This window comes from Channa argus, chromosome 1, assembly GCF_033026475.1.
Source record: "Channa argus isolate prfri chromosome 1, Channa argus male v1.0, whole genome shotgun sequence".
Lineage (NCBI taxonomy): Eukaryota > Metazoa > Chordata > Actinopteri > Anabantiformes > Channidae > Channa > Channa argus.
In genome coordinates, this window is record NC_090197.1 from 13360385 (window position 1) to 13385195 (window position 24811).

Genomic DNA, 24811 nt, shown 5'->3' on the forward strand with positions numbered 1-24811 from the left:
CACAGTAAAACACTTTCAAGAGAGAAGCACCGAAACAAGCGTGACAGTCTAAAAGCCAAGTTATCAGCAAAATAATCAGCCAGCAGGAAACACGCAGACATGTACAACAGTATAGCAATGGTAACATTTAGGCAACAGCCTAAAGGACCGAGATGAGTTAGTGTCTTACATGCATAGGCAGATTATAAGATGACAGACCCCTGCGCACAGACACATACCCCTACTCCTTAAAATAGAAAAGGAACACTGCTAAACTTGAAGATCGTTGTTGTCTTTGCAGTCATTTTCTGCATCTTTGTGTCTCTGTGGTCAAGTCAACTATAATTTCTATGGACAAATTACATAAACCACCGATTTACACGAGGGGGCTCAAATTCCTGCAGTATAGCACCCTGCCCCATAAAACCCTTATGCAGTACACAATTTGTAGTCATTTGAGATATTTTATATATATATATATATATATATATATATATATATATATATATATATATATATATATATATATATATATATATATATATATATATATATATATATATTTTTTTTTTTTTTTTTTTGGTCCTTTCGGCTTATCCCGTGAGTTCAGGGTCGCCACAGTAGATCATTGTCAGCATGTTGACTAGGCACAGTTTTTACGCCGGATGCCCTTCCTGACGCAACCCTCCCCAATTTCTTGGACCGGCACTGTAAAGCTGGGGATGGGAATGGGCTGTTGGGGGTTCAGTGTCTTGCCCAGAGACACTTCGACATATAGCTTGGATCAAACCACTGACCCTGTGGTCCGTGGACAACTGCCTTACCAACTGCGCTACAGCCGCCCTATTTGTAGTCATTTTGATTTACTTTGCAAAAAGGAAAAAAAAAAAAAATATATATATATTACCTTATTTACTAAATCAGAGCCCAGAAGACTCATTCAGTAAACCATCCATGCTGTAGCATACACACTAAGAAACATATACCCTACGCACTAACACACATGCACTCATGTCCTCAGGCTGACTAGTGGTTTACATACAGTGCTCATTGTGGTTCAGTAGCAACAACCTGTGTGGCACTTAGATAAGACCCCTCCTGATTTCTCCACCATCTCATTAGCAGGAGAGGCAAACTTCAAGTCTTCTGCTTCTGTTTTGTTGATATGTTTTTTTATATACCGTTTATCCATCATAGAGGCAAGTGTGTTTCTGGTGTCACAGTGGGTCCTTGTACGTGTCAGGTCTAAATGCCCACCACCATCTCAAAACAATTGTAGTAACAACTCAGGTCCCCACTCCATGGCCGTCTGAGCCACAGCGAACACAGCTGCACCGAGCGTGGCAGACAGCCCCCACACTGCCATCTTCACTATCCTGTTTCCCTTCCCCCACAGCTGGCTTCTTTCCCGGGGCAAAGCTGCTTCCAGGCCTGAGTGTCGAGAGGCTACGAGCAGAACACAGAGAGAAGGGGTCAGACTGCTAGGAACAAAGGGCATGGAGGGTTGCCAAACATTAAAAATGTTGAAATCTCCACGAAAGGACGCTCAAGTCGCATTTTCTTTGTGGGGTAGAGACTATAAGAAAGGGTTACAAATTGTCAAATCTCTAGAAGTAGAGACTAGGAAAAATGACTAACGCTGCATCATGGTCATTGCTCAATAAAAGGTGGTATTTTCAAATGAGTCACGAACAGGGACATCACAGTGAACTAACACACCTTGAAGAACTACTGTGGGTAGAGTAAAAATCCCATAGACACAATATTATGAACTCATGATCGAACAGTCTCTTTATGAATACACAAAACATATGCATGCACCACTTTGTGTCCAATCTGATCATTCATCAACATATCTGAACAACTTATAGACAATTTCAATACTGCACAGCAGAAGACATTCCCACTAACAAGAAAAAGCAGTTTAAAGTCCTAAATGAAGGTGAACTTTTGTTTGTTTATTTATTTATTTATTTTAGGTAAGATTGTTTTGTCAAACTCATTACAATAATACTATGCATTACATGCTTACTGTACATTGAATATTTGTAAAAAATAAATAACATAACTAGTCAACCTATATTTATTGCACATCTATAGCAGTTTGTCAGGCTGATTTACTAATTTATTGTTTGCCACACTGAAATGAAGAGGTGCAATAGATTGTCCCCCTCTCTTCTTGTTACTTACTTCATTTTGGATGCAGCAAATTTAATTTTGATGAAACTACAGGGAATGATGTATCAATTTTAATATAAACACTGTTTGGCCTGAAGGGAACGTTACTACATATTTTCGATTGCCTGTACATCACAGGCAATCTCTCAGGTGCCAATGATCAGATTTTCACAAAACTTACGGGAGCAATGTATTACTTTGTTCTGTTCTGACATATTTAAATTTGCACTTCAGTCGTCTAATGGGGGTGCGACAACATTTGTTAACTTGTTATTGATTGGCCCAAAGGTGAGCAGTATTTGTGGGGGTACACATGGCCTTGTTCTAGAGATTTGTGTTCACATGTATAGCCCAAAAATGTGCAAAACTGCAGATCCAAAAGTACTTTGACTGAATAGAAATGTTCGTTCTTACACTCTTAGTCAATATTAGATTTGTGTCTCAAACAATAATTCAAATTTTGTTCACCCATCTGAGTGTCTTCATGTGTGCAGTCTTTCTGCAGAGTCAATAATAAGATTACAGTTACTATATTTACCGTGTCTGGAGGTGGTGGAGCCCTCGGCCTTGAGCCGCTGGAGAACAGAGTCTGGCCTCTGATGGAGGGTGGAGAGCTGAAAAGCCTGAAAGGTACTGATGGACAGACTAGAGAAAGAAAACAAAGGAAAAATTGATGAAAAACATCTATCGGTGATGGAAAATAGAGTCAAGTCTGAGGTGAAGAATGAACAACTGGAATGAGGTGTAGAGATGGATGGATAAAAGGAAGTATTGAGACAGGTGAGGCAGAGAGTGAGAGACAATCTGAGAGAACTTACTCAGTGGCCCCTGTGTACAGGAAGCTATGCATTATAAGAATCACAATTAGTGTTTGAGTATGAGTCAGTCAAGGCCTCGTATCAATGAAGTCACCTCCTGGCCTGAACAATGAGCAATTAGCCAAACTGAAGGACACTGACAGGGAGAAAAGTGATAAACTCTGCGTACATAGTCTAATGTTTCATCCTAAGTGATTTGAAAAAAAAAATGGAATAAATGGTTTCTCACACGCACAAGCTCACGCTAAATGGCCTGTGTGCCACTAAATCTCAATAGCATCCTCTCTTGGTTTCTGAGGGCATTACATCACAAATGAACACAAAGTGAAAGCCTAAACCTTACTGACCAATATAAATTCGTCACCTAGCAGACTAATAGTTAAAGAATACAGTTGTAGATGCCCCCCTAGAGGCATAGCATTTGCTTAAGAAAGCAAATAATCAAAAATGCAACGTTATTGAAAGTGCGTCTTTGGCACTAATTTTATACATTTATTGGGTAGTTTACCGATTTAGGATGGGTATAAAATTCACCTCATTCAGCTAATTTGTATTCATGCTCTACAATAAAACTGAAATCAAATAATGTATTTTTTTGTCCTTTCGGCTTATCCTGCAAGTTCAGGGTCACCACAGCAGATCTTTTGTCCATGTTGATTTGGCAGTTTTTAAGCCGGATGTCCTTCCTGAAGCAACCCTCCCCAATTTCTACCGGGCTTGGGACCGGCACTGCGCGGCTGAGGATGGGTGTGGGCTGTTGGGGGTTCAGTGTCTTGCCCAGGGGTACTTGGAAATGTGGTCGGGTACAGCGGTCTGTGAACCTGTGACCCCATGGTCGGTAGCTGGCCACTCTACCAACTGAGCCACTGCCGCCCCAAATCAAATAATTTATCTAACCTTATTAATTATATGAATTTTTAGGCCTAGAGTCATAGCATGGCATCCAGTGAGCACCACTCTTTGGTCTGTTTACTCAGTAGTATTACCATTATTATTAACAATTGTCAATTCAACTGTTGCACCCTCACCTCCTGTGAGATTGTAGAGCTGCTCGCTTGGCCAGTAAGGATGGAGGGTACTGATCGAACAGTTCTTGGGATTGGCTGATCAGAAGTTCGTATGGGAGGTCCTGTGGGATGCGGGAGAGGAGGTGGTGGACCATAGCCATATCACACTCTGTCTGCTTCACCTCTTTCGTTCTGTGCAAGACGATCTGAGGAACAAAAGCTGGGTTAAAACTTTTAACTCTAATGTAGTTCAGTCTGGTAAAATATGGGTTTGATTCTACAGGTTTCAGCTCTGCTTGTATGGCAGAATAAGTGCTTAGAAGTGAAACAGGGACATGAAGAGTTAATGCCCCATGCTGAGAGCTGCACCGAGCCTTGGAGAAAACTTGAACTACATTTCGCTTTGTTGTTATACACACACTTCAAACAGAGCTCTCCATCAACCCAGCCCTGCACACAAACACACACGTGCACACACTCTTAATCATCCACTACTGCAAACAGGCACAATTGGACACGCTAGTAAACATGGACAAAGTCTTTCAGTTAACAAGGCTTCTTCTTGTCACACAAACACCAAACGAGAAGTACGCATGTACAAAAACACTGCAAATCATTTCCACAAACACACTCATAGATGTTCCAGAAGAAAACGTTTGTGCCAAGTATTAAGTGTGAACACAACCACTATAGTAAAATGATGAAAATGCTTTTTATTCATGATCTGTGTGTCACTCTCTTTCCTTCTCAGACATTTATTAACACTCCTCATTCTGGTTCCTGATACTGTCCTCATCCTTTTCCTTCTTACATTTAGTATCTCTCTCCATCCCCCAACCTCTGTATCCCTCTTTCCCTCTCATCTGTTCATCAGGAGGTATCTAATTAACTAGTCCAGTGACTTCACAGTGCCCTGTCTCACTGTGTATGTTAGTGGGGCAGCAAGTATTCATCTGTGAGCAGCCTGGATTACTGAGGAAAAAAGGACAAAAATAAATATTTATGCACGCTCATTTCCTGTTGGCTTCTCACCGTAGCAGCGAGGTAGATGGGCATCAGCGGATGTGAGGCCAGGAAAAAGTCATACAGTCTGAGGGTGTATTTGAAATCTGACAGGACATGGCCATACCAGGTGATAAGCCAAGACAATGCAAAGATGGTTCCCACTTCGGCTCTAAAATAGAAAAACAAAGAAATAGAAAAGATAAACATGAACAGAAACTATAATACACAGACCTTTTTTTAAATCTTCAGTTTAATAAAAAAAAAAAAAAGTTTCTTTTAAAGCACTCAACCTTTTTGTTGTTTCTTGTTCTAAAACATTGGCTTGTTTTTTTCTTTTATGTCTTATTAGGACTGAAAACCAAAAGACTAATAATAATTTTTGACATTTTAACTAGGAAGGGGGTCATTGAAAGAACGGGAGAAGAGAACTTTCACAACAACCACAGACAATGTTTTAACAAAGACGGGGATAACAAGGTCTTTCCAATTTCACACATAAGTCACAAATTGACCCTCAGCCATCTCCATCCCTTTATATGATGGGGTCAAAAGCATGAAAAATGCTAGTAGGTAGACATTTAAGACAGTATCTCAACTTAAATTCAAACAGAGGTGAACATGAGCTGACATATCAGCTCAAATTCAATCCCAAAATGTTTCCTGTCCCCTTTAGTAGACTGGCTGAAAGGATGCCTTCACTGATATTGAACTCTCTTCTTTTGGTTCTAGTTTGACTACTACATGTACAGAAATCCCAATAAATTTCCTTTTGACTTCCCTATGTCTACTCTACTAGTTCAAATTATGTTGTTATCTTGTTGCTCACAATATGGAGGCTGTAATCATGGGCAACCTGCTTTTCCAGAGCTCCCCTAGATGACATCGTCTGAACCTCTAATGATGGAAAACTACTCCGGGGGATGTCATCTGGGTTTTTGTTTTTTTTTGTTTTTTTTAATATAATCTAGAATTGGAGAAATATTTTAATATAGAAGAGTCAATGGGAAGTTTAAAAGCATTAATGTACTGTATATTTAAACACTAAACTAAAGTCATAGAAAGCAAGTTGAAAATTGGGGATGTTGCCCTTTAATTAAATCGTCACCATCAAACATTGGGGCTGCATGACTTTTTATAACAATACATATCACATCATTACGAATTTTAAATGTTTCAATCTTGGCTGAATGCAGTTTCCTTATCTTTGTTTAGAGCTCTCCTCTCAGTCTCCCTTGATATTGATATGTGGCAACATAAATAGGTAGTTATTTTGAGTCTCAGGAAAATTGGAGACTGAGACACTGATAAACATTGGGGAAGAACATTCAGAGAGCTAGGAGGAAAAAGATCTGACAAGCAAAAGATGTCTTTGACCATGATGGACAGGGGGAGAGGCAAAGAGATAGGGCAAAAGGTGAGGAGGATGTGTGATGTGAGGAATGGAGAGATAAAATGAAGTGAAAAAGAGAGAAAACAAAGGACAAGGATAAAGGAGAGAGAATAAAACAAGCAGCGATAAGAAGAACGCTAAGAGGAAGAGGAAGTGCCCACTAAAAACAGCACCTTAAACTCTGAAGTGAGGTTTTGTTTATCCTGACGTTTTTCTGCAAGTACAATGTCTTGTTTTTCTGCTTTTTGTGTTTCTGTGAGCTTGTGTGTCAATGATTAGATAGCAAATATGGAAATTGCCAGCACAGCACCAATTATAAACAGGCAACAAGACAGCAAAGGTACTGTAGGTACACGCATAGTAATATCTCCACACACATACAGTATTAAAATACCTTAGAGGAAAATTGATTGGCTTGCAAATACTCCAATCTCTAATCCTCACTACACACACCAGCATTTAGGATAGTAACTAGTAGTATTTTAAATGCTTTTTTGCTTTTCTTTAAGCAAACTGCAAATTATTAATTTTTCATACAGGATTTTTTTTGGGGGGGTGATTTCACTATAAGTCATCACAAATAAAATGTAAATGTGTTGGGACTTAAAAGGCCTTTCCAACAAATGTTTGACTATCTGTCAATAAAACCACCCATGAGACCAGTTCTAATGAAATTTCAATTGTTCTAATTCTACCACAACACACTGAGCACTTTGTCTTGTAAAGGCAAACTTCACCAACTTCAAATCACTTGGAGGAACCTTCGGTTCAGATTATGTCATCTCGTCGCTCACCCTATGGAGGTTGTGATCGTGGTCAACCTGCTTTTCCTGGGCTCCCTAAGATATTATCAGAACACCTAATGATGTAAAACTTCCTCAGGTGATGTCATCTGGAGGTATTTTTCAGCCAGAAGAAGAGACATATTTTAAAATAAGGAAGTCAGAGAGAAGTTTAAAAGCATTATTGTATATTTAGACTAAAGCCATGGGGGGCAAGTTGAAAATTGGTGAAGTTGACCTTTAACAGGGGAAAAGCAACACTCTTGTGCTCCCTAGCGGATAATATTAAAATTACATTGCCTTTATTTGTCAGTAAGTGACTCACAATTTGGAAGTGTCTTTCCTGAACAACAACAAAAGTTGTGTTGCTAATAGAATCCATCAGTAACAGCAACAACACATTTTACCTGATCATAAAGTCATGTAGTTCTCCATCAACTTGTTCCAATATAGGCATCAGATAGTTTAAAATGTGTTTGGTGCTGTCCATGGTAGGATCCATGAAATCCCTACACACAAAGAACAGAGAGAAGTTACTTAAATATTACTGCTTAATACACAGAAATGTAAAGAAGTGAAAATGTACAGTAAATACTAATCAGTGGAATTAATCAGTAATTATTTAAAATACACAACCTGAGGTGATAATTGGACAATGTGTCCAGCATGGCGATTGTCATCCGCTCGCCAACTACTAGCAGCAGGGTGACGGCCACATCATGGTAGCCCTGGTAGTAGTGGAGTTGAGGGTTCCGTTTCATAATCTCCAGTATGATGTCAATCAGCTGCTCCTGTAGCACTGCTCTCTCTGTGGCTGGCATACCTGAGGGGAAGGATCACAACATTCAATCACATAGAGTTGTGTTAAACACAGAGAGCAGCAGGCTTTCTTAAAAGGCCAGATAACCAAAGTGTCCCGGGTTTGAATCTGGACCTTGCTTCATGTCATATCTCATTTTTCTCCTGCCTGCTTTGAACTGGTACTTATTTAATAAAAAAGGCAAGAAACTGCCAAAAATATGTGTAAGTACAATGAGAGATAATAAAAACTGGATTAAAATTCCTTGTTTGTGCAAAGATACTTTGTCATAATAACCCAGCAAAAACATAAACATCTGTAAAATGACTGTGCTTATCATTAAGGTGAACAGGTTTCTAACCTGGTATACTAGTGGTTCTACACTGTGGATTTGTAGGGTAAAAGGATTAACATGTGAGCCAAACATAACATGTGCATATAAGCTACACTTCCAGGAAGTACAACCTGATTAGAGGTACGTAAATGTTGCAAAAGCTCCATTTTCAAAACAACTTGCAATTGTCATTGTGGCGCTTTTAACAACAGAAAAGAGCATTTTAGTATTTAAAATGATTTTTAAATAAATAAATAACAAATCTAATGTTGTGAGTACATATCTCCCTCATACTTTTTCACTTTGTTCCTTTACTTTACAAGTGTTCTTTCTAACTGGCCGGAAAGTGTAAAAAGCAAACACAGAATTATCCAGAACTAAACTGATATCCTCTCCATTAGATAAGAAGCACAGTGCATATTAAATGTTAAGCCTCTCCAGATATCTGCATGTTTCTGTAAGTGCAATAGTATTGTTAGAAAAATGGCACCAGGGCTATGCTGCTGTCGTCAGAGATAGCACACACTCATATGGACACAAACAGACCTTTAGGGAACCGCTTCATGGATCTTCTGACATCCAGAACTACCTGGTTATAATCTTTATGGTTCTCCCTTACATCTTGACCTACAAATTAGGAAATGTTATTATAAGTGCTTAGAATCAGTCGTATCACTAATATATGGTATTCGTCAATCAATCACTGACCAGGTTTATGTGGTAGATCATACACATTGATGTTCAGTAGTTTGGGCCAGACTTTCCTTCTCAGTTCATCAGTGAGCAGACCCCCCTTACTGGCTGCTGCTCTCCTCAAGGTCTCAATGTCCACTGGATCGCTGTACAGTAAAAGGTCAGAATTGGAAATGGTTCAGTATAATGCACTACTGTAAAGTCTGTCACTATTCTCATTCCTGTCATTCAAATTATTTAAAATCTTTTAGATCGAAATTCACTTACGCATTTGGTAACTAACACAACACCAACACTAACCTGACACTCTGGCCTCTATCCTGCATGGGTTCAGCCCAATGTGTCCACCATCAAAGCTGAGTGGACGAACATTACTGTTCTTTTGTTTGTGTGAAAACTGTCTCGGCATTGTGCGAATACATAACTCGAGTTTAAGTCTGCATGAGCTGGAACATTTCCAGCAATAATGGCCAAAAAAAAAATAATATATTTTATCAATAGGGGGGCTGTTAAGGATAAGGACAATAAATTACTGGTAAAATTACAAGCAGTGGCTTCTGTTCACTGTGAAGGTTTTTAATTTCTACAGTATACAGTAATCCCTAATTTTCAAGCCTCCAGTCTAACTACTTCAGTCTTGATGGCAATTCTGAGGCTCCCATTACCAGTAAAGTAGCTCAATTGTGCATAACTAGTAGCTTTAAATGCAAATAAAATCAGCTTTAACTGTAACTAAAAATGTAATTCTAACCTGATCAAAGCCTGATGGATCACAGCCAACTTCTGTTTCCTCCCACAGTCTGGTACTGTAAAAGAGAGAGATGAGGAGTGGAGAAGAATAAAATAGGTAATAAAAAAGGTTAAAAGGGGGGGTAGAGAGAAAGAAATATTTAAGAAGACATGCGAGCAGACAGAGCCACAAGAGACATGAGAGACAGAGAAAATTAGAGGCTGGATCAAATAAACTTAACAGAGATATTAAAAACTAAGACTGCAACTAAGATCAATATCACATTCAAATGATTTGTAGATAGGTTTAACAAAAGTCTGTCGGCCTTTTGCCTGAAATTCCTGAACTGTCCGAGCTGACAGACAGGCTGCCACGCCGGCACTACTGATAGAAAGAAAAAAAAAAGAAAAAACTTCCCTGCTTTGAAACCGGCTAAACAAAAACACGACGATTAGACGCTGGCCGTGATCAGTGGCTGAGGCTCTCACAGCTTAGAACAACAGACCGCATGAAGTTCACCAACGCTTTGCCACATAGGCTGCTCAAGTTTCTGTCTGTGCCTACAGTAGGTTGAGAAAAGTAACGTAGAACGTATAGACCAGTTTTGCCGAAAGAGGTGCTTCTATGCGAGTAGTCTGCATTTATTTGCAACGCTTGCGTCCGTTTAACGTTATTATTAGCTAAGAGTAGCTGTTAACCCAGCTAATTGTGACTGACCTCTTGTGACAGATCCATTCCCATTCACCGCAACTGCTCCGTGCGGTTTCTTCCTCTTGAGCCTTTTCATGCCGTTTAAAACCCGACCACTGAAAATCTGAGTTTTTGTTGTGCCATTCGCAAGTAAACTAACCAAAAGTGTGTCTCAAGACAGAATTTGAAACCATTAATAGCGTATATTACGCACAACTGAAGCTTTTGTCTCTATGTTCGTCTCAACCAACAGCTGTTTCTGGAGAGGCAACCTACACTGACTTCATCCGGCTGTATTGTAATTGGTCAGAGGTGACACGTGTTCCAAGGCAGGAAGACGATTCGTTATGGGAACGCACGAGGATCTGAGTTGACTAGTTTTGTGGCGAAAGTTTGTCTGATAGTCTGACGATGCTTGTTTTATTTAATGTTAAACGCGTTTTAGTCTAATAAAATGTGGTTAATGTTCAGACAAGCCAGACTATGTATCGTACGTTAGTTCTGGTCAGTTTATATGTCTATGGACTATATTTTCACACTTGGTGTTAAAGATACATGTAAAATTACATGAAAATAGCATGGAGAATCACAAAATTCAGGAAAGAGACATGTTAGACACACGTTAGTCCTACACATGGGGGGAAGCAAAACCATACAGAGTCGTCAGAACAGATCATTTGTCCACATGGTGATTTGACACAGTTTTTAATAGTTTTCATGGCAGGATAGATTTGAACTTTTAAAAATAAGATTTACTCACATTGATCTTAAATAATGGTGAGTTCTGTACTGTGTAGATGTGAAATATTAAATGTGTATAAATATATCCATCTATCTGGTGTAGGGGGAAACCATGCTCTGAGTGTCACTAATTAGAAGCTGAAGATTGATTTGATGCACATTGGGTACAGTCCATTGGGGGCTTGCAGAAGAAAACAAAAACCGTCCTGCCCTGAGATTTGCCACAGCAAGTGAATGCTTGCTTGAAAAGCCACTGACCATATTAAAAACGTCACTAAGTCTATTCAGACATATTTAAAACATTTAGTTGTATGATTTTTTTTTTGTATTTATTGTTGTGCTGTTTAAATTTGCATTTATGTAACACTGTGTGCTCCTCTCCAGGGCCTGCAGATAGAAATAAGCTATTAGCTGCAATGCATCGCTTTTCATTGCATAAGATTAATGCTTTTGTACATGATTCTTGATGGTGTTGATGACAATGCTGCTGATGATGATTAGTAATCTTATAACTTAAGTTATTTATAATTAAAGTATAATTCGCATTCCATGCCTGGGGTTTTTCTGCATCTCAGAGCAGATACGATTATTTACCAATAGTTGCTGAAGGTGCAATCCTTGTCTTCCAATCTATTGCAAAGATTTCCAACTAAGCGTGGTTTACACTCATTCAATTAAGGAGATTATAAAGAAACACAGTATTTAGGTTTAACTTGTTTTGGAACAGCGAATCCGGAAATTAGCCCTCTGCTTGATAGGGGGATGTCAGCTGAACACACAAATCTGGCAACCCCACTGACAACTGCACCTTGAGTAGTGGCGATGAACTGAAACGCCTTCTACATTACTGACGCGACCGGGGATAAGTTAGTACGCCTCTGTTGCCCTGTATAGTTTTGTCTTGTCGTCAAGCTTGGGAGGCGAGCAGAAAGTGTTCGGTCACAGCCGTTTGGCCAGCAATGACAGGCAGGTAAAAACTGCAAAACTGAAGCCGCTGAAATGAGCGACAGAGCCGAGATGAAAGGGCCCAATGCCCGTCGGAGGATGGCGAACATCAACGGCGGTGGAGCGAAGCAAGCCAACGGGAGCAAATGGAGCGATGCTGGGGAAAAACCTCCACATTATCCTGGCAAAGTCAAGGCCGAAGACGGGGTGCACAATCGTGCGAGTAAGAACGGGAAGGGTGACAGAGGGATGCCTGTGCAGCAGCAGCAGCTCACAAACGGTTCGAGGAAACACAAGAGTGTAGCGGACGATATCAACGAGAAACTCAGGTAAACGTCGGCGACCGCAGGGAGGCTGAAGTTCACAGGCTAAACCATCCGAAACGATTTACACTTGCCAAATCAGAGTAGTGGTATTTGACATGTGTTCAGTTGTGTTCTGGGTGTTTTTGCAAATAGATGAAAGGTTTCAAAAATCAGAAATGTTTCACAAATCTGACATTCCCCCCCCCCCCTTTTTTTTTTTAATTCTAGACCCCGTATGAAGGGATGTAGATTTATTTTTTTATTTTTTTGGGGGGGGGGGGAGGGGGGGGGTATGTTTTATTAGAAGATAAGAGTACTGTAATTTGTAGTATTCTTGGTAATTGAGGCCCCTGAACTAACTGGTATAGTGGCTTTTGATCTAGACCTGGTCTCATGGTTGGGCCTACCAGGTGGTTATTGCGGTCAACTTGCTGGATTACTTTCAGAAAACTAAACCTTTGTAGAATATAATTATGTCTTAAAGTGGTGTCAGCATTTTGTCTGACCAGTGTGACATGTTTTCCTCTGACATGTCAAACAAAGCTTTTTACTGCTGGGCAATCCAATGCAATGCTAAAGTCATTAGAATGCCCTGTATATTTTTTATATACAAAGGAGTAGGATATAATGGATCACCCTCTTTTAACACTCAACTGGCTCCTCTGTGAAAGTGTGAGGCATGGCTGAATGTTTCTACAAAGGAATCAGTCCCACAAAATAGGTAATAAGTTAAGTGGGTAGATAACAGACATTATGAACCCTGAACATAACCATTTTTATGGTAACACACCCACTTTTCCAGCCACGTCTTCACTTTAAAGAATGCATTTCGAGCTTCTGCTGTCCAGAGCCTGGCTGGGGTTCCCCTCGTAATTTGTAAAAACTCACAACTCAAAGACTCTGCAACTTGGAATTACCATTTCCCAAGCTGAAATAAAGTGGTTACATTAGTGGAGCCATGCCAGCTAGGTGTGAGTGTAGTGTCACGTATCTGTATTAACAGCAACAGTGAAACAAGGCGGGCGTGTGATTTTGCAATACTACGAATACTGCAATGAACAATGGGTCTCAATTACACTTTCACAACATTTTCCTCTCATTGCATGGTTCAGTTGCTGGAATTATGAGTATAGTACGTGATGTGATTCATTTGTTTAAAAATTATTAAAAAATAATGTCTGTCCCAACTTGGGTTTTTTTTTTTTATAGATACTATTCTATCACATTATGAAATACAGGTAAATTAATGGTTATGAACCATGAGTTAGTGTTTTACAGTAGTATGAATGTGCTTGTGTTTAGTGTCGTCAGCACAATCGCTTCAAATGTACTGTACAGTACATGTTCAACTAGACTGGGAAGCTCTAGATTTTCAAAAGTTCCCATGTTTTGCTGTACACATTCGTTTGTGTGCTGCTCATAGTTGACTCACCATGAGTTATGAACTCTGCGCAAGTCTTGAGTCATGCAGTCTCCATAAAACCTTAATGGTTTCTTAACAGAGATTTCAGTGGGGGCCAGGAAGTGTTTTCTCAGTGACTCAGTCTGTTTAGCATTAGGCAAAATGCAAAAGAAGTTCATCAAAATTCATCAATAAAATTGTGGCCATTGTGTGTTCTTGTAGCTGTCATGTCCTCCAGGAGTCCCTCTTGAGTTCGGCCAGTGGCTACAGCAACTACAGAGGAATCCTCAACTGGTGTGTTGTCATGCTGGTAAGTAAAATTATGTCTGCACGTGGTTTTAAAAATTGACCGCACTGTGATTTCCAAAATTGTATGTGACATGGCAAAATATTATTCTCTTAACATTAGATTGCTTGAGGCAGAAATTGGTTATATTTTTGATTAAAAACATATCAGAAACACAAATATTTAATCTTTTCTTTAAACTCCTCAAGTCCAGCCTGTGGTGATTACATTTGACACATACTGTATATAATTCCACACTGTCAGATTGAACATGTGACTCTTTGTTAGTTGCATCTCTAGGCAAACACAGATACAATGCTAACAAAGTTTCAGCCCACCAGTTTACAGTCCACACCCTCCTGGGGCTTAGAGTTTGACCTCTCACAGTGACTTTTTGTGGCATGTACTGTAAGACTTGTTGTGTCTCTCTGTTGTCTCTCTGATAAGTTGCTTTTATAGGTTATCTTTACTCACACTAGCAAATTAACTACATACTGTTTTCTTTTAAAGTAAGTAATCAGCTGCTTTTGCTTTGGCCCAGTTTGTCCTGTCCGGTAATTATTTGTACCATTTTTAGATTGTTTAATCTCTGAGTTTGCTTTAAAAGTTGAACTTTGGCTGTCGTCAGAAGTGGACTTCTTGTCAGCTGTAGTTTTGTTGAGGCAGCTGTTACAGCTGTTATTTAAACCTAGAAATGACAGCGATCATAAGCCATAAAGGTAGAAAAGCTAACGTAAAGCACCTGCCTAAGCATACAAATGACCCGTATTAGGTTGTTGTATTGCATATTAAACCTTAGACCAAAAGACAATTCTTCTTGTAGGGATTAAATTAATGTCTCCTGTCAACCTAACCACAAACCAACATAAAATACTAACGAGAATGTCGTGAAGTTTGAAAATATTAGATGATGTGACATCTTGGCTGTATGCTGAACCTTAATAACCTGTGTACAGCCTCTGTTGAAGTTACTGATCCAATGTGTCTCAGTTAACGCTCCTTGGGCTCAGGTCACAAGGCCTTTCTTACTCTTTATGGAGGAATTTAAGTGTCTGTTGTCTGCAGTACCTTTTTTAAAATCTAAGCACTGATCTTATTTTGATGCATGGAGGACACTGTCCTTTTAGCTATAATCCTAATCAAATTAAAATGGAGCAACACTATAAATAAAGTACTATTCATGTGTGCAATTTTTTTCTGCATAGTTTGTGTGCATGCACATATATACTTTATCCAAGCTTTGCATAGCATATGTTGACCAACATGTATTTGCCGAGTTGCATAAGCACAAGTTATTTGCAGCCATTTTCCAGTATATGACTGTTAATTTCAATGTTCTCTCTACGTGTGTGTTTTCCAAATCCAGCTATATGCTGTGTTTGTGTGGCAGGATTAATCCCATCTTTAAAAGTTTATATTGCTGTGACAACCTTGTCTTTCATTTTGTGGTCTCCAGGCAGAGCTGACAGTGCTCAGTAAAGACTATTTTTAAGAAGCCGTTGGGATTAGGCTTCTGTATAAGAGTGTGAAGTGGAACCACTGAGCCTCGAGTGTGTATCTGTTGGTCTGTGTGTACTTTTTGAAATGTACTTGTGTAATTTGTCCTCAAAAACCAGGACCAGCTAAGTTCCTAAAATGCCATCTTAATGAATACATTTTTTTAAAGAAATGAGATATGTTAGTTTACCCTCATCTCTTCACTGTGTCTTTTATTGAAGCCTGATGTTAACAGATATGTTTAACCATGATGCACAACCTTAGTGTACAAAATAAGATAAATAATAGAAATTCCCGCTTAGAAAGCATTAAATTGATACAGTAAGCTTTCTTTTATATTCTTGTTGTTACTTAAATTGACATTGTACGTAACTCCAAAGAAATCGCTACCCAGTTCACTATAGATCCTTAGCTTTGTGCAGGTTGTTTTCTAAATCTGCATATTTTAAATGTCTCACTGACAAAGCAATAATTGAGCACAACTATATGTGCTGATATAACATTTGTGCTAGTAAACCAACAAAAATATTTGTGCTTCAAAGTACATTACACTATTTATCCTGTTGAATAAGCCGAGATGATAGAAAGATGCAGACGTTGAAGATTTTGATGCTTCAGCTGCTTCATATCATCATTACCGCTGATGTGCAGCCAAACCTGTGACAAGCTTAAATGACCACAGGCTGGCAAGCAAAACTACACACTGCCAGCTGCAAAAGTTTAATCTGATTTTAAATTGTTTCAGAGCATAAAACCAAGCTGCTAAAATAGAGGGAATCCATTTGGATGACTGGTAGGTGAGGTTAATGTGGCAGGTGCATGTTGTTCACCTGGCTGTTAGCTGCATTGTTTGCTGTGTGTTCAAGGAAAAACTTTTAGCAGAGGGCATGAGGCAAAGCAAAAATCATTTGATCTTGAACTAGTTGGCAGTAGTTCTGTCAGGCCAAGCATGTGTGCGCGTTTCACCATCCTAATGTTCAGTAACTGCTTCTATTTTTAAACATGCTGGTCAAATGTAATGTCCACAACATAAGCAACAAAATACAGCTTTAGATAAGTTTATTACCACAACTTGATTTATACTAAAACCAGACTATTTCATTAGCGAAAGGAGTTTTGTCTTTAATTACCTAGGAAATGATTAATTAATTGGACTGGGCATAGCTCAGAGCATAAATATGTTTGGTTAAGGGAGCAAAATCCAAAAGAAACCTAGCAGTCTTATTTCAAAATGATTGCCAAAATGTAGACTTAAAGATTGTAGAAATTCTGATTCTTATTTAAATTGTACACCCATCTTCCCCTAACAATTTGGTATCTCTGTACGTGTTAAGTGTATATAAATGGTGGTTCTGAGTTTTATCAATATAATGGATATGAGTGGCTGTATGTCTGATAAATAATTGCATAGAAGCCTTTTAGTTGAATTCAAGTAGGAATTTGTCTATAACCAAGCTAAAAGTATTTAGTTTAAAGACCACCTGCCGAAATACATTTGTTCAAGAAACTGAATTCCTAAAAAATTCTCACATCATTGCTCTGTATCTAACTTTGAACACTGACCTTTTTTGACTGAGCATTAGAGAAAAGACCCCTTTGCACAGTTCAAGTGTTGCAAAATAAGATTTTGCAATGTTCTATACAAATCTATGTGAAGGCCACTGTCTCAGTTATTGTGTGATGCATGCTGAAGGTCACTGAGGCAAAGTTTAGCTGTTTAAACGTTTGGACAAAAGACAAAGGCTGGATTAAAACCACATTGCTGCCGAGTCTTGGTAGCCCAGCAGGCTGAGGTGTAATGTGCCACACAATCACTACAACGTGACCTTATCAAGTGTCATACCCTCACTGTTCTTGTTATCTTAATGGTCTTTCTGACTCAAACTGAACGTCTGCCATAAAAACAGTCTGAAACATCTATACCATAAACATGCAGTGCCTCTGCACTCTACATCTCTGTGTGGAGGGGGTGTTTAGTGTTATCTCAAAAGTTCAAATAACTGATGACTACAATAAAGCTGGACTATTAAAATAATAAACTCAGCTAACTAAACTCAGGTGTGACAGTAAGCAACCTATGATGGCTTTGTTGGCTTTATATATTTTATATATTTTCTATCGCATGTGTATCCTTCTCTCAGTAAAGAACAGCATAAGAACAGCTTATGCAGAGCCTGTGTCATTTATGGCCACTAATCTTGCTTTTTTTAATCTGTGTTTTTGTTTTTGTTTTTGAATAATTATTAACTAAACATGTACAAACATAAATCTGCAGATGAATTATGAGCAGAGCACTGAGCAAAGGACATGATAAGCCAGATTTATAGCTAAGCAGCATCCTTTAAACTAACGCATTTTAAATACTCCTCCACTGTGTGCTTTTCTGCTCTCAGATGCTGAGTAATGCTCGCCTCTTCTTGGAAAACATTATAAAGTGAGTATGCATATACATGCAAACATGCATTTATATGATTTTTGTACACAAACTGTTATAAATGCTGTTACAACTCCTTATCTTATCCTCACCACAGCTCCTTCTTTCTACAGGGCAAATTACATTAACGCTCATAAATATTACATAACTTTTATTTGCATTTATGAGAAACAGACAAAAACACAACGGGTAAACACAATGGGTACAAAAGACAGAAATAAACCACTTAAAGTACTACAGATGTTTTTAGATCTCAAACATGTTATATGCAGAGACTTTGCCAGTAATTAATTTTTAGCCTCACACTTCAGTGGAAACCACCCATGTTGTATACTGCATCTCTCCTCTAGATATGGCATCCTGGTAGACCCTATCCAAGTCGTATCTCTCTTCCTAAAGGACCCCTATAGCTGGCCAGCAGCCTGCCTTATTATTGGTATGTAGCCTTTATTTTACCTTCCTGGTGACATCTAAATGGGTGGCAAGAATTGTAGTATTTAATAAAAATGCTTCGCAGCGTCCCCGTTTCTCAAATGGCCGATCCTATGACCCGTGATATATATTAAATGAGCCACATTCCTAAAGATGGCCCCTTGAAGCATAGTTACTGGCAGTCGTCAAGTAGAATAATCTGGTGCAGCCCTTATTAATTTCTTTTGCTTTTCTTTTTATCCAAACAACGTTGAGTCCTGACATTGTCTGCTTGCCAGCTGGCTTTAGGAAAAAAGGTGAATGAGTGTAGTTTCCCCAGCAGGGATATATGCAATCCAAATAAGACAAAGTGAATGTGATTCAGACAAAGTACTGGATTTTATAGTACTTAAAAGCCAAACTGTATTAACAATGAGTTTCTGTGTTAGACAGATTTAAACAGAGGAATAAATTACTGTTACATTACTGTGATCACATAAACAGCATGTAGTGTTGCTGTATCTAAATGAATCTCTGTCTCTTTTGTTTTTTTAGTGTCTAATGTGTTAATCTTAGCAGCTCTGTACATCGAGAGACGCCTGGCTGTGGTGAGTCCTCACAATGATTTAAATAACTATGGAAAACACATTGTCTTCTACATCCTGTGACCCAAATTTGTTCCACAGACTTTTTTTTTTTTTTTTTTTTTACTTCATCTCTATTTTATATTTTGAAAATGTCCTTTGCTAATAAATTACTGAATGATTTGACATCAATAATATTTCAATCTTTTCTTTAAATGCCACATATTTGACGTTGCTGTCCCATGTTTGAATAAGGATTTTGTCAGAAATCTTTCTCCACTGTAAGGAGCATGCTTATCATGCAGGATCAAGGATGTTTGCTTGAAAAAGGTGCATGACACCACCTAGAGTCTACACCGCAAATTCAGCATTACAGCACCTCCTCTCTTTTCCTGCTCTTAGTCTTTCAAAAAGTCCTGCCGCACATGTCGTCTAATGGTGTTTCTCTGATAAATATACCTATAAAAATAACCTATAATGAGATATAAACGATAAAACGTTTTACAGTGACAAAACTTTCTTTTACTTTTTTCTCCAACTTTTATAGGGTACCATTTCTGAAATAACAGGACTGATTCTTCACATTTTTAACCTAACATCCATGTTGGTCTTTCCTGCAGCCGTAGTACTTACTTCAACCTCCATGACCCCAGGTACATATACATTTTACCGTATATTTAACATGTAAGACATTGCAAAAAATTTGTGTATATTTTAAAACGTACACAAAAATGTTTCTATTTTTCGTCATTGACAAGATGGCTAAAACTATTAAGCTGGTACAGTATTTTACTGTACTTTTAATAAATACACAACCCAAACCTGTCGTGTGTCTGTGTGTGTCTGTGTGTGTCTCAGTGGGTGGTGTGCTCTCCTTAGGTGTCTACACAGTGTTGTTTTTGAAACTGTACTCCTACCAAGATACCAACAGGTGGTGTAGAGAAATCAGACAAGCTAAAGCCAGAAGACTGACACGATCGTACTCGTGTAAGTGTATTCATTACATGTACTCGCATAGACAAAACTGTGATGAATGAATTCACACACAAACGTTTTGGCACACATAAAGGTGAAACAAATATCAGTACCACAGTGAAAGTAACGCATAGGGAAGGAATTTTTTTGTTTGTTTTTTTTTGTTTTGTTTTATTTATTTTTTTCCTTTCGGCTTATCCCGTGAGTTGAGGGTCGCCACAGCGGATCATTGTCCACATGTTGATTTGGCACAGTTTTTACGCCGGATGCACTTCCTGATGCAACCTTCCCCAATTTCTACCGGGCTTGGACCGGCACTGCACAGCTGGGGAGGGGAATGGGCTGTTAGGGGTTCAGTGTTTTGCCCAGAGACACTTCGACATATAGCCAGGGCCGGGGATTGAATCACTGACCCTGTGGTCCGTGGACAACTGCCTTTACCAACCGAGCGACAGCCGCCCCCAGAAACGATGCTAAAGTAAATTTACAAATACACTGAATGTAACTTGTATATGCTGCTGCTACCCTCTAGTGGTGTCATTTTAAAGTGAGGCATGGAAGTAGTGCATTTAACATCTGTATAACTCTGTGGTTCTGACCTTTTTAAAAACTGACATTTCAACACAATGTGATGACTTTCCATTACCAAACTACAGACTAGGATGAGGAGAAAACAGGCTGAATAATATTTGAAATTGAATTGTGTATGTGTGTGTTGCCAGGTCCGTCGGTGGCACAGTCAAATGGTTCAGCAGTTCATATGAATGTCTCGTACCCAGGCAACCTCACATACAGAGGTAACCATAGCTCCAGGATTTGTTTTTCAATTCATAAGCAAGTTAAACATACAGTGCCACTAAAGTGCCAAAAAATTTGTCTATAATAGTGATACATTATTATTACATTAATATGTAATGGTATAATAAAGTTTAATATACTCTCCATATGTAGTAGTTTGCACTGTATGCGTTGTTTGGTTTGTGTTGACTTGGAGTATCTATTTTTCTCTTTAGACATGTACTATTTTGTCTTTGTCCCAACTCTCTGCTACCAACTCAACTTCCCACGGTCACCTCGGATACGTAAAAGGTTTTTGATGAGAAGACTTTTTGAAATGGTGAGAAGGAAGACAAATATATATTGTATAGACACCTACTGATGTTATGTCAAGTCAGTCTATTTATACATTTAAAACACCTGTTTTGGACCAATGTGCACCACATGAGATTGTTTAGTTTACCTGACATTTTGTACCTTTTTGTTTTTCTTGCAGCTTTTTCTCATGCAGCTGTTAGTTGGATTAATACAACAGGTATGCAGATCATTGACAGACACCTCAGAACATGGGTGGGCATTTCTGGTCCATTGCCCTGCCTGTTCAGTCAGTCAGAAGACAGAAGGTACCATTTCTTGATTTAGATGTAGATACGTTGTCTTATCCTACTCCAGCCCCTTCAAAGATGGTGTCCTCCAGATTCTGATTGACTGAACACCTCTGACCTATGTAAGGAGCAGGGGGTAGGGCAGGGTCATTTGGAAGATGGGCAGGGGTCTTAATGACAGGAATTGGCCACCTCTGCTTTACACACACACACACACACACACACACACACACACACACACACACACACACACACACACACACACACACACACACACACACACACACACACACACACAGCAATGCAAATAAATTGTCTTATTTTGTCTTTCAGTGGATGGTTCCCACTATACAGAACTCAATGAAGCCATTTCAGGTAGGTTCCTGCATATACACTACAAGTACTACCACATTTACTTTATATTTATTCAAACACTATATACAGTAAATTAATATGAATGGATCTTAGCAGAACAAGATGCATGTGTCGACAAACTCTATTTTCTGTTGTCTTTGGGATACTAATAACATCTCTCTGTATCCCTGTCTCTGTTTCTCACAGGAAATGGACTTTTCTAGGATGGTTGAGCGTCTGCTGAAACTAGCTGTGAGTATTATTCCAGAGCTACATGGTCTGCACAACAATTACCTCTCATAGCCTTATAACAAGAAACAAACTTTAAAAGTGAAAAAGAAACGTATCTCTATATCTCATATCCAATCCAATGTTTATCTGCTGTTTAAGTTTCTGCCATGGGGTTTGTATTAGGGTGAGAAGCCATAATGAAATCTTTCCAGCCCAGTCACTATTCCAACTTCTCCCTCGTTACTCTCCTCATCTCCCAGGTTCCCAACCACCTCATATGGTTAATCTTCTTCTATTGGTTTTTCCACTCATGTATGAACTTTCTGGCAGAGCTGATGCAGTTTGGAGACAGAGAGTTCTACAGGGACTGGTGGTGAGTGCATAGATGGACACAAAGACACATTTAAAACACACACTCACTCGAGAAAGTGAGGGCATTTAGTATGCAGGGTAATTGGTAGATTTGGGGAGACTGCTGCATTGCAGATTGAACGCAACAATGCAAAGTCACATTTTCAGTTGTGATCCTCTTAATTTTAATGTTTGCACTTTGATGTTTCCAAACACTAGTCATTTAGAACATAGAATGATCTTTCCATATTTTCGTATGTGTTCATTTCAGGAACTCTGAGTCCATCACCTATTTCTGGGCTAACTGGAATATTCCAGTACACAAATGGTGCCTGAGGTGAGCATCAAATCATTTTTTTTTTTTTTCTTTTACTCATACAAGTCATTTGGGGATATTTTAAGATGTAGTGAAGAGACACAAAGTGTGTTTATGCTGGTGCTTAAATTTGTGTTATAGACACTTTTATAGGCCAATGCTCAGTAAAGGATTCAGCAAGTTTCTGGGTCAGTCTGCTGTCTTCATGGTGTCTGCCTTCTTCCATGAGGTAAACCAGCAGTCATGAAACATTACTGTCTAATTAATAACATATTTAATGTATTTTAATATCAATAAAAGTGAAATGATTGCATCAGAGAAAAACAGTATCTTCCTTTACATGCATAAGTTGTAATACTGTATAATTTAAAGTGTTTGATTTATCTTTTTTGCAGTACCTGGTGAGCATTCCTCTTAAGATGTTTCGACTGTGGGCCTTTATGGGAATGATGTTTCAGGTGAGTCACAGTAAACTGACACCTTTACATAAACTTGTAGACAAACATATGTTGACTTCTGAATTTTAATCTCTGCAGGTTCCTCTGGCTTGGTTTGTGGGACGCTACCTAACTGGAAATTATGGCAATGCTGCTGTGTGGATGTCACTCATCATTGGCCAGCCTGTTGCTGTCTTGATGTATGTCCATGACTACTACATTATTCATCATGTCACCACCACATAGTACTGGATAGATGCACATGTCAACCTACACATGACAAGTTTGCATGATCAGCCAATGAGTGAAAAAGTTAAGGTAACAATGGAAAGCTAGTAACAAGCTTTCAATAAAGCACTGGAAAGTTATCTTGGTTTGGTTTTGGGGTTTTTTCAGTAGACCACAGGCGCTAGAAAATTATTCTGACATGAGAAGGGCTTCTGAAATACCTTTTTGTATTGAGAAATCATCTTGATCTACCATCACCACCAGCCCTTATTGGATGGAAACGAAAACAAGTGCTTTATTTCAAAATGCTGAAAGACAGTTTAGCAAAACCAAAGCAAATGGTTGGTTTTCCAGAGTTACTTAGAATGGTGGTTGATGATCTATTACTTCATACAGAGGTTAGGTGCCGTAAATAAAACTGACCTGCTTAAGCTTTAACAGTCTTTACTACATTGAAAACATTTAATTGCATTCAAAAGTAGAACCACAGCTTGCGCCCAAGTCCTCCTCAAGTTTTGGAAAATGCACACAAGTATCTGTGCAACAAATGTGGACAGGTTAACAGGCTCCAGCCTTCAGAGAGCTAATATGAAAATGTTGTTTGTATATTATTGGCTGGGATGTCCCTCTTGTTTTCAAAGGCAAGAAAGACATTTTGGAGCCAATTCTTTTCAACAAGCTAAGACTTAAAGATTTTGTAGCCAAATTTGTCCACAATGACAGTTTTTACATGTATTGTCTGTGTATATCCTGTGTCCTGTAGAAAGGGGAGAGGGATGGTTTTTGTTACTGTACTGGTAGCTCTCCACCATCATCAGTTAATGCAACACATCTATTGTCTGCCTTGGCTTTTTTTTTTTTTTTTTTTTTTAGGGGGAGGGGTTTCCTTTTTTGTTCAGAGGGACTTATGTTTATTTTATACATTGTATAATTTTAATGTTGAGATATATATTATGCCAACTTGAAATTATTAAGTGTATTTTGCGTTAAATCGATAATTTAATGTCATTTGATTTACCGATCTAAAACAATGAATGTATTTTGCACTTTAAAGATCTGCACAATGTTGGCTAAAGCAATAGATTTCTGTATGAATGAATTGTTTGATTTGTATCACTTGTGTAAGGAAAATAATTTGTTGGAATAATTTGTATGTTCTCCCATTTGCTTGTTGACATTTTTGTTGTGTATGATGGCCTCAGTTTCATTTTGTGGAAAAGAGCTGCAGTGGTGGCCTTTTCACACCAGATGATTTTCAGTATTTAGATCAGTTTTCTAACACTGTTGCCAATATACTGATACTCAAGTTATTATCGTTTGTCTTGTTTTCAAACTTTTACCCATATTTTGTCTATATTGATCAAATTTCAGGGAAAACACACATCTCATACCTTGCAGTGGAACTACTGCTGCAAAAATACACTTACCCTCAAAATATAAAACAATTTATACACGCTTTATTTTTTGTGTGTGCAGTTAAAAAGCTAAACTCAAAGCTTGAACTAAATTCTATATCAGTGCACAATT

General features: G+C 38.6%; 2 protein-coding genes across 3 annotated transcripts; one reads left to right on the forward strand and one right to left on the reverse strand.

The window, feature by feature from the left end:
• Positions 1-540: 540 nt before the first annotated feature.
• Positions 541-10683, reverse strand: zgc:63863 (uncharacterized protein LOC393372 homolog). 2 transcript variants are annotated; one of them, XM_067499289.1, is made up of 10 exons: positions 10433-10683; positions 9737-9791; positions 9001-9131; positions 8839-8919; positions 7796-7982; positions 7567-7668; positions 5015-5156; positions 4004-4188; positions 2696-2802; positions 541-1425 (listed from the first exon to the last, which is right to left on the reverse strand). In XM_067499289.1, exons 1-10 carry the CDS (start codon positions 10500-10502, stop codon positions 1244-1246), a joined length of 1242 nt encoding a protein of 413 aa, XP_067355390.1. In that variant the 5' UTR covers positions 10503-10683; the 3' UTR covers positions 541-1243. The 2 variants fall into 2 exon arrangements, with proteins under 2 accessions (XP_067355390.1, XP_067355398.1); XM_067499297.1 differs by lacking the exon at positions 8839-8919.
• A 1266-nt stretch (positions 10684-11949) lies between these two features.
• On the forward strand, positions 11950-24594 carry dgat1a (diacylglycerol O-acyltransferase 1a). The gene is made up of 17 exons (XM_067499309.1): positions 11950-12420; positions 14021-14108; positions 17975-18015; positions 18366-18451; positions 18982-19034; positions 19558-19663; positions 19869-19997; positions 20708-20782; positions 20999-21102; positions 21259-21297; positions 21701-21742; positions 21929-21973; positions 22213-22325; positions 22575-22640; positions 22761-22848; positions 23015-23077; positions 23156-24594. Exons 1-17 carry the CDS (start codon positions 12146-12148, stop codon positions 23300-23302), a joined length of 1560 nt encoding a protein of 519 aa, XP_067355410.1. The 5' UTR covers positions 11950-12145; the 3' UTR covers positions 23303-24594.
• Positions 24595-24811: the final 217 nt, after the last annotated feature.